The sequence below is a fragment of the Gadus morhua genome, chromosome 3 (assembly GCF_902167405.1).
Source record: "Gadus morhua chromosome 3, gadMor3.0, whole genome shotgun sequence".
Classification (NCBI taxonomy): domain Eukaryota; kingdom Metazoa; phylum Chordata; class Actinopteri; order Gadiformes; family Gadidae; genus Gadus; species Gadus morhua.
In genome coordinates, this window is record NC_044050.1 from 14,348,299 (window position 1) to 14,358,298 (window position 10,000).

The 10,000-nt window shown below is 48.0% G+C and overlaps 1 protein-coding gene across 1 annotated transcript in view; it reads right to left on the reverse strand.

Annotated features, from left to right (window-relative positions):
- Window positions 1–10,000, reverse strand: part of cacna1ib (calcium voltage-gated channel subunit alpha1 Ib) — a 143,954-nt gene that overhangs the window by 24,704 nt on the left and 109,250 nt on the right. The window contains exons 22-29 of the mRNA XM_030351833.1: window positions 9,024–9,202; window positions 8,535–8,661; window positions 6,813–6,938; window positions 6,455–6,544; window positions 4,809–5,001; window positions 3,620–3,771; window positions 2,231–2,340; window positions 1,312–1,445 (exon numbers count right to left, since the gene is read on the reverse strand). Of these exons, the coding sequence (XP_030207693.1) occupies window positions 1,312–1,445; window positions 2,231–2,340; window positions 3,620–3,771; window positions 4,809–5,001; window positions 6,455–6,544; window positions 6,813–6,938; window positions 8,535–8,661; window positions 9,024–9,202 (1,111 nt within the window). The remainder of the gene's footprint in view (window positions 1–1,311; window positions 1,446–2,230; window positions 2,341–3,619; window positions 3,772–4,808; window positions 5,002–6,454; window positions 6,545–6,812; window positions 6,939–8,534; window positions 8,662–9,023; window positions 9,203–10,000) is intronic.

Genomic DNA, 10,000 nt, shown 5'->3' on the forward strand with positions numbered 1-10,000 from the left:
CTGTACAGTCCACACACACATGCACATACACACAAAAACACGCACACACAATGCCGTGGACACACACACTGCCCCGAATGTCAGAGCTGCTGTTGAATAACTGTGTCAGCCGGATAGCTGACACATTCAGAGCTGTGTGGGTGTGTGTGAGTGGGTGTGTTTCTGTGTGTTTGTGCGTGTGTGTTTGTGCGTGTGTGTGTTTTTCTGTGTGTGAGTGTGTGTGTGTGTGTGTGTGTGTGTGTGTGTGTGTGTGTGTGTGTGTGTGTGTGTGTGTGTGTCTGGGTGTGTGTGTGTCTGGGTGTGTGTGTGTGTGTGTGTGTGTGTGTGTGTGTGTGTGTGTGTGTGTGTGCGTGTGTGCGTGTGTGTGTGTGTGTGTGTGTGTGTGTGTGTGTGTGTGTTGGGGGCTTTCCAACCCGCTTTTATAAAATGGTGTCCCCCCAAACTTTATTTTCTTTAAAGTTGAAACAAAAGGTCATGCAATGAGAAAAATGGGTGCCATAGGCTAATATTAGGTCATATACATTTAAGTTGAGCTGGTAGAGTAACTTTGCACATTTTTCCCGCACGTTGCGTGTGATGCTGAAAATGACAATTGATTTGCGATTTCATGCGTTTTTTTCATACTGAAGAAATTTGCGGACAACCATAAATAGATTTGCCAACCTTTTCACCACACACGCATGCACCGAGTGCAGCCTACTATCTGTATTTTTATACTAAGATTTCGTTATTCCGGCAAAACGTTAATGAACAGAAGAAATTGGGAAAAAAATACACAACCGCCATCACCAACGGTGTATGCGTACCTGTATGTCAGCGCTCTTGCTCCAGAGAAGCAAACGATAGATAATACATTTCCAGCTTCACATGGATGTTGCATGTGCATGTGTGTTGGAGCCCGTGTGTGTATGCCTGTGTGCGTGTATTTTGTTTATGTGAACGTGCATGTGTGCGTGCTCGTCTGAGTACATGTATGTGTGTATTAGTATGTGTATGTGTGTGTGTGTGTGTGTGTGACTTTATTAGTATCTGTGTGTTTGCGTGTGTGTGCATGTGTGTTCCTTTATCTGAACGTGCATATTGCCGTGCGCGTGTGAGTATATGTGTGTGTGTGTGTGTGTGTATTAGTATGTATATGGGTTTGAGTGTCAGTGTATATTAGTGTGCGTGTGCAAGAGTATATTTGTATGTGTGTGTGAGAGTATATTCGTATGTGTGTGTGTATGTGTGTGTGTGTGCGTGCGTTTGTGCGTGCAGTCGTGTGTGTGTGCTTGTGTGCGTGTGCTTGTGCGTGTGTGTGTGTGTGCGTACCGCGTGCTATCCGGAGCACCCTCATGATCCTGATGATGGTGGGGTTGATGGGTAGCGAGGCATTGATCTCAATCTCCTCCAGGATGATGCCCATCACAGACAGCAGCACTATGGCCAGGTCGAGCTGGTTCCACCTGCAGCACACACACACATGTACACACACAGACACACACACACACATTTTTAAAGACACATAAACATAGACATTCATACAGACACACACAAAGAGAAATTTGTACGTGTAGCTGCTCATTAATGACTTTCCAATGTATTTTATGCCTTAACCCTACATGTTCTGTAATATCTTGTCACTGCATTCACTGTCTAACCCCTACCTGTTCCTTAATGACCTGTCTCTGTACAGTGCAACCCCTAACTGCACCTCAATGAACTGTCTCTGTACTGTCTAACCCTACCTGCACCTTACTAACCTGTCTCTGTACTGTTTAACCCCTGCCTGCTCCCTTATGACCTGTCTCTGTACTGTCTAACCCCTGCCTGCTCCCTTATGACCTGTCTCTGTACTGTCTAACCCATACCTGCTCCTTAATGACCTGTCTCTGTACTGTCTGACCCCTGCCTGCTCCTTAATGACCTGTCTCTGTACTGTCTGACCCCTGCCTGCTCCTTAATGACCTGTCTCTGTACTGTCTAACCCTACCTGCACATGAAAGGCCTGTCTCTGTACTGTCTAACCCCTGCCTGCTCCCTTATCACCTGTCTCTGTACTGTCTAACCCCTGCCTGCTCCTTAATGACCTGTCTCTGTACTGTCTAACCCTACCTGCACATGAAAGGCCTGTCTCGTACTGTCTAACCCCTGCCTGCTATCCTGTCTGACCCCTGCCTGCTCCTTAATGACATGTCTCTCTACTGTCTGAACCCTAACCGGTCTTTAATAATAACTGTCTAACCCCGACCTGTCCTTGAAGAAGCGTCGGAAGCCAAAGGCCACCAGCTTCAGCGTGGATTCGATGACGAAGGTGGAGGTGAAAAAGTAGTTGCAGTACTTCAGTCCTGTCTCCAGGGACTGAGGGCGAGAGACAGAGAGATCACAGAGAGAGAGAGAGAGAGAGAGAGAGAGAGAGAGAGAGAGAGAGAGAGAGAGAGAGAGAGAGAGAGAGAGAGAGATGGAGATAAATCATTGCACAGAACACGATTCAAATCCTGTTTCAAGCAATCTGTTAATCCATGGCTCAAATGATCTGCCACAGCCCTTCTTCCTGCCAGACTAAAATTGATATTCATGTCATGTTTATGTGCTTTGATGATTAGAAGTGTCTGTGGCTTTCATTTACCCATACAGTTACCAAAATGACCAGGCTTGTAATTGAATTGAGTTTGTTCTTCATTGTGGAATCAAATTACTTAAGGGAAGAGAGAGAGACGTAGAGACATTGAGAGGAGGGAGAGAAAAAGAAGGATAGACTAAAAAGAGGAAGATAACTTGACCAACCAAAAGGGCGCTGCTATTGACAGTGCTAATAGCGTGTGTATTTCTGTGTGTGTGTGTGTGTGTGTGTGTGTGTGTGTGTGTGTGTGTGTGTGTGTGTGTTTGTGTGCGGGTGCACAGTTGTGTTAAGTGGGCTTTGGCAGTAGCTACCAGCCTCATGGCCTGGTGCAAAATGCAGTCATTGTGTTGACATGGCTTTAATCCGAGTGGGGGCAGTGTGCGAGACGGCGTGGAACACAGGCCACACTGGAGGGGCCGGTCCGCTGCTCTCTGCCCGGCAGATCATTATCCCCTCAGCGCTCTGCCTCTAGTCTGTCATCCTGAGCCCTACACGGCCTCTCAGCTCACGCACATGATGGAAACCACACACACACACACACACACAGGCGCACGCACACATGCACACAGGATCACGACACATAGACACACACACACACACACACAAGCACACACACATGTCTGCATGTGACACAAAGACACCTACAAGCACCTTGTCCCTCAGTTTATACATCTCGAGTTTGCCTTTCAACTGTGAACACCAAATATAAAACCTTTACCAAAGTACTCATTTAGCAAACGCTTGCATCCAAAGCGAATGACAGGTGTCTCGACAAAGCATACAAAGGATACCGGAGTAACTACAACCATTTCAAAATTCCTTTTCCAATAATTGCTTGGCCAAGGAAGCAGCATTAAAAACATTCGAAAACTACAACCCCATAGTACCCCATAGTAGGGGTCCTTTCATCAAAGTGTCTTTAAATCCAAGCGCTGTAACAAACAGCAACCCCACCCTGCCTCGTCGCGTGGCCCACGCCCAGGGAGTGAGGGGGGGAGGGGACCCAGGGAGGGGTACCTTGGGCTGGCTGTAGTGCTCCAGGGACATGGTGATGACGTTGATGCAGATGATGAAGGTGATAGTCAGGTCCAGGTAGTGGCTGGTGCACAGCGTGTGGACGGTCAGGCGGGTGGGGCCGTACGACGCGAAGTAGGGGGTCTTCTGGGCCTCTGGAGGGAGACAGACGGGGGGCGGGGGGGGGGGGGGGGTATAGAGTTAGAGAGAGGAGACAAGAGGTGCGTTTCAGGATTTGCCATGATGACGAGTTGTGAGAGTTGAATGGGGAGAGTGTTGGCCGGGAGGAGAAACATCAGGAGAAGGAGAGAGGAGGGGATAATGCCCCTTTCACACAAGCAGAGCATCCCTGAATTGTTCCAGAACATCTCCTGCCTGGGGTCATGTGTGAATGGGAACAGGGATCAAAAATCCAGAACGATCTGTGCAGCCCATTTCCCTTCGGAGGGTGGGACAGATTATAAGCGAGCAAGAGAACGAGTGAAAGAATAGGAGAGCGTGAGAGCGGTGATTAATGGCTGATTAGCGGAGGCGGAGATCAAGTGTTTCGGACTTGGAAGCAGAGAGACGTCCCCAGAGGTGTAGAGGGTAGAGGAGGCCCAGAATGGACTGAGATGATCACAGAGAGGATCACAGAGGCTTCCACACTGCAAACACTCTGGTATCAGTCCTGAGTCGCTGGCAGACCCATCCTGTCTTCCTCTGCTCTCCCACATTGTTCTTCACAACCTTTTATTGCCCTTTTTAGGTCCGAAGATTATTCGTGCTAATCCAACTTCTACGATTTTCACAGAAGAGTTAAAAATACTGGAGGAGAGAGGTAAGAGAGTGTGTGGAGGAAGAGGAGAGGGAGTGAGGAGATAGGAAAGATTAGAGACAAGAGAGAAAAGAGAGACGAAAGGAGAGAGACAGGAATGCACCCTGTTCTGTATCAAGGCCAGGAGACGACCAAAGCCTCTAAATCACCAGTAACAGTAAAAAGAACGATGAGTCTGACCTCTGGGCTCAGGAAAAAAAACACACACACACACACACACACACACACACACACACACACACACACACACACACACACACACACACACACACACACACACACACAAACCGCTCCACACATACATCCTTACGGACAAATACACACCCACACACACCCCTACCCACACCCACACAGATAATCAACTGCCACCCTTACTCCTCCTCTTCTTCTCCATGCGCCGCTGGCGTTTCTCCTCGCGCCGCCGGGCCTCCTCCACCTCCTGGTGCTGCCGGCACTTGTGGAAGTTCTCCACCACCACGCCCACAAACATGTTGAGCACGAAGAAGCTGACGATGAGCAGGAAGGAGATGAAGTACAGCAGCATCCACGGGTTGTTGTTGATCGCCGGCTGGAGGAGATCATAGGAGAGGAGAGCGGAGGGAGAGAGAGCAGAGGGAAGGAGAGGAGGAGAGGGAGGGAAATGAGGAGGGGGAGGGAGAGAGAGGAGGGGGAGGGAGAGAGAGGAGAGGGGGGGAGAGAGAAGAGAGGGAGGGAGAGGAGGAGAGGGAGGGAGAGAGAGGAGAGGGGGGAGAGAGAGGAGGTGGAGGGAGAGAGAGGAGAGGGGGGGAGAGAGAAGAGAGGGAGGGAGAGGAGGAGAGGGAGGGAGAGAGAGGAGAGGGGGGAGAGAGAGGAGGTGGAGGGAGAGAGAGGAGAGGGTGGGAGAGAGAGAAGAGGGCGGGAGAGAGAGGAGGGGGAGGAAGAGAGAGGAGAGGGGGGAGAGAGAAGAGAGGGAACGAGAGAGAGGAGAGGGAGGGAGAGAGAGGAGAGGGAGGGAGAGAGAGGAGAGGGTGGGAGAGGCGGAGAGGGAGGAGAGGGAGGAAAGGGTTGGAAAGAGAGGAGAGGAGAGGGAGGGAGAGAGAGGAGGAGAGGTAAGTGGGTTGACAGAATAGGTGAGGAGAGGAGAGAGGAGTGAGGATGAGGGTGGGAGAGAAGTGGAGAGAGAGGAGAGGGTGGGAGAGGAAGAGAGAGGACGAGAGGGGGAGATAAGTGGAGAGGGAGGAGGTTCGGAGAGGAGGACAGGCGGGAGAGGATCGAAATAAGAGGAGAGGAGAAGGAAAGGTGAGAGAGGAGAGGGTGGGAGAGGGAGATCAGGTGATGTGAGAGACACACAGAAGAGGAGGAGGAGGAGAGAACAGAAGAACAACGAGGAAAGAGGTGAGAAGAACCAAGAGGAAATGAGGGCCACAACAGGAGGTAACCATCATGAAGAAAAGTGAAAAAGGAGATGAGAGTGATCAGAGAGGGGGGAGGAGGAGGAAGAGCAGACAAGGCACCACACAGAAATGGTTTACGTGTCTCAGCTATCAAACAGCTATCAGTTAAGAGTAAAAGAGGAATAAGCAGCAAGGTTTGAATCCATGCAAAACAATGTCAAGAGGGAGCAGAGACACGGAAAGAGAGAATGATGAGTTGAAGACAAAGGAGGGGTGGTGAAGAGTTAATCATAGGGAGGAAGTTAAAGGAGGAGATAAAAACAGAAGGATCACAGTAAAGAAGGGAAGGAGAGGGAAATGGGAGTGATGTCAGAATTTGATGAGGAGGAAGATGAGTGTAGAAGTTTTCTGACGGTACTGAATGAACCATGAATACAGATGATGGGCGAAGGATTTTCAAACCACGTTTTTAAATGAGAGAAATAGCTTTATGCTAATAGTAGGGCTCCAGCAGCCACCATTGATATGTGTTAGTGTGTGTGTCTGGGAATGCACATGTGGGAGAGTGTGTGCGCTTGTGCTAAATCTCAAAACGCAAAAACGATTGAGTAAGTGAGTGTGTGTGTGTGCGCACACACACTATGTTACCTGCTGGTCAATGCCCACTGCGTCCAGGCCGTGGTACATGATGTTGACCCATCCGTCTTTTGATGCCAGAACAAACAGGGACATCAGAGCCTGGAGGACACACACACACAGTCATGCACCCCCATACACACACACACACACACACACACACACACACACACACACACACACACACACACACACACACACACACACACACACACACACACACACACACACAGGCACACATACACACAGACATGCACACGCAAACACACAAACTATATTCATCAAATATTATACTTCATCAACAATCCAGGTCATGAGGAGCAGGTAGGGGGTAGTTCAAGGGTCATCAGCAGCGAATTGCATCACCTACCTGCCCCAGGTTATCAAAGTTGTACTTGTGGTGAACCCAGCGGTAGTTGGCCAACTGGCAGTCTGATTTATTAGTGATGTTCCTCACATCAAGGCCCAGGCAGTAGTAGAACTTCCCCTTGAAGAGCTTTTGAGGAGCACACACACACACACACACACACACGCGTACAGACGCACACAAACACACACACAGATATACACAAGAAAATAACACAGACACACACACAAAAAAACAAGCAAACAGAGACACGCATATGAACACACACATACACACACACACACTCAAACATTGATACACACACACACACACACACACTCACACACACACACACACACACACACACACACACACACACACACACACACACACACACACTCCCACACAGACACCCACAAAGAGAGGAAAGTGTCAGTTGTATTTTCAGCTCCCTGTATTGTGTAACCTGTGAGACCAAACACGCTGCTGAATATCTACGAAATTGATGATGGTCCTACAGAGACTTTTCACCTTCCAGCACATCAAAGAAGTCAGTGGAATATTTTATCCAGCCGGCCATGAAGAGGGTGTGAGAAATTATGAGGGAGGATCTCGTCTCTATCCCCAGTGACATAAACACGTCCTAAAACACCTATAAAATAAATTATGAAAACTGAAGTTGATTTATTGCCCATACTTTTGGCTTTTCATGAGACTTTCAACTTGACATCATGAATAATGCATTGCATTTAGTCTTTCAGAGTTAAAAGTTTAAATTATTGACATTAAATAACCCTGAAATGGTCGATTTCTCAACGATTTTCTCGATCAACACACTTAACCCTGAGGTTTGACCTGATGGGTGCGATAACTGGCAAATCTCTTAGATAGGCCCAGTTTGCATTGCTGCATAGCAGGTCCAATGTTATAATGCAAGTCATAGCTTTGATCGTGATTCTAAAATATAAGTACAGCACAAAATATGAATGCAGTTCAACATACTAAAACATATTCGTCCTTCCAAGCTGAGATTGTCAATCTCTCAGGGTGAGTGGCACATAGCTCCGGCCCCATGACAGAATCAAACCTGCGGATCTCTACAGGGCCTAAGCGGCTATAGCAGTAAGGTGAGCCACCAAACCGCCATGTTTTTTAATGTGTTAACTTACGTGTTTTGCCAATAAGCCTGGTCTGGCGTCTAAAGAGACAGCTGACCTTGTACATGTATAACATAGTGATAGAGGGTATCTCAACACTTCCTTGGTGGCTTATCAGAGCACCTCCAGAGTATTCTACTAAGTATTTTAATAGGATTCGTTTCTGAGTTTTGGCGTTTGTTAATGAGTTTACAAAGTGCTTTTACCTGCATAGCTAATCTCTTAGAAATACTAGAAAGATGTTAAAAAAAACAACACCAGGACACGAGCGGACGGAGAGCAGCGATCAATAAATACAATTAAACACAGCAATAAAATAGAGTAATCAATCAAAGACGACAAAGTGTGTGACAATAAAAAGTGTGTGTTGCTATAGGAGGACTGAGGGTGTGTATTACTGTTCAAGTAAAGTAAATGTGTGTTACAATTAAAGCCCAGAGAGAGAGTGTTACTATTAAAGTACAGTCAATGTGTGTTATTTTTTAAGCCCAGAGAGAGAGTGTTATTATAAAAGTACAATCAGTGTGTGACTATAAAAGTACGGTCAGTGTGTGACTATGTAGCACAGTGAGTGAGTGGTGGAGGGCACCTGTACTCCCAGGATGCCGAAGATGATGAAGAAGGCGCAGCAAATGAGGACAATGTTTCCGATGGGCTTCAGAGACGTGATGAGGGTCTCCACCACCAGCTTCAGACCTGGAGCCCTGCTGATCACCCTGGGAGAGAGAGGTAGGGAGGTACAGAGAGAGAGAGCGAGAGAGAGAGAGAGAGAGAGAGAGAGAGAGAGAGAGAGAGAGAGAGAGAGAGAGAGAGAGAGAGAGAGAGAGAGGTATAGGAAAAGAGAGAGAGCGCAAGAGACCAAGAGAGATGTAGAGATGTAGAGATGTAGAGAGAGGTAGGAAGAGTTAGGGAGAGTGAGGTAGAGATCGAGAGAGATGGCAACTCTTCAGAAATGCATTTCAGTAGTGGGCGGGACCAGAGCTGACCGGGTGTTCTCCGAGCATACCCAGCATACCCCGCGCTCCTAGTCTAGGGTGGAGGTGACTCCAGGTGCTATGGAGATTATGGGTGGTGTTACCGGAGGGGTCTTAGAGTCCGTAGCAGGCGTAGGACCCTGAGGACCCCCAGGATCTTGGCCCCTCCTGCCATGGACACCACGATGTCGATGAGAGACACAAACACCAGAAAACCGTCCAGGACGTTCCAGCTGCTACGCAGGTAGGCCCGCTCGCCCAGGTAGAGCCCCATAGACACCACCTGCAGAGTGAGAGAGAGAGAGAGAGAGAGAGAGAGAGAGAGAGAGAGAGAGAGAGAGAGAGAGAGAGAGAGAGAGAGAGAGAGAGAGAGAGAGAGAGAGAGAGAGAGAGAGAGAGAGGTATAGGAAAAGAGATACCGAGAAGTTGAAGGAGAGAGGGAGAGAGAGCGAGGTCAGGGAGACAGAGGTTAGGGTGAGAGAGGGAGAGAATGTCAAGGTAGAGGTCAAGGAGAGACACCCAAACCGCTGTCATGGCAACAATCAAAAAAGAGGCAGGCGACAACGAAGAACCCATGCAAAAAGTGGAAGCTTTGAATGCAGGTGAGTAAGGAAAGGAGAGAAGAGAGGAGAGAGGGCCAGGCACACACGATAAACAACTCAGTGGTCTCTATCCTGGTTGTTTAAGGCTTATGTTAAGAGCAAGCCATTACTTATGCTCTGTCTGTTTGACTAGACAAACCTTGACAAGCCAGTGGGATTGATAAATCAATAGAAAGTTAGAGTACACATTGTGATATTGAATATACTGAATAGACTGTTGAGGTGATTCCCTTGTTGGTAACCAATGGAAAAAGTCGTTCATTACATCATTTCTTATTTCAGGGCAGCGGGACTTTCATAAGGTTATGACCCAATTGGTCACTGTTAAGGGATGTAAACAATTTAAAGTAAAACCTGTACAAACAAAATAAGGATACATACATATATATTCTTAGCCCACACAGTGACACAGAGTGCTCTACATAGGCAGCCCCTCACTCAATTTACCGCTGCTTGGCTTTAGTGAGCTCTATTTATAT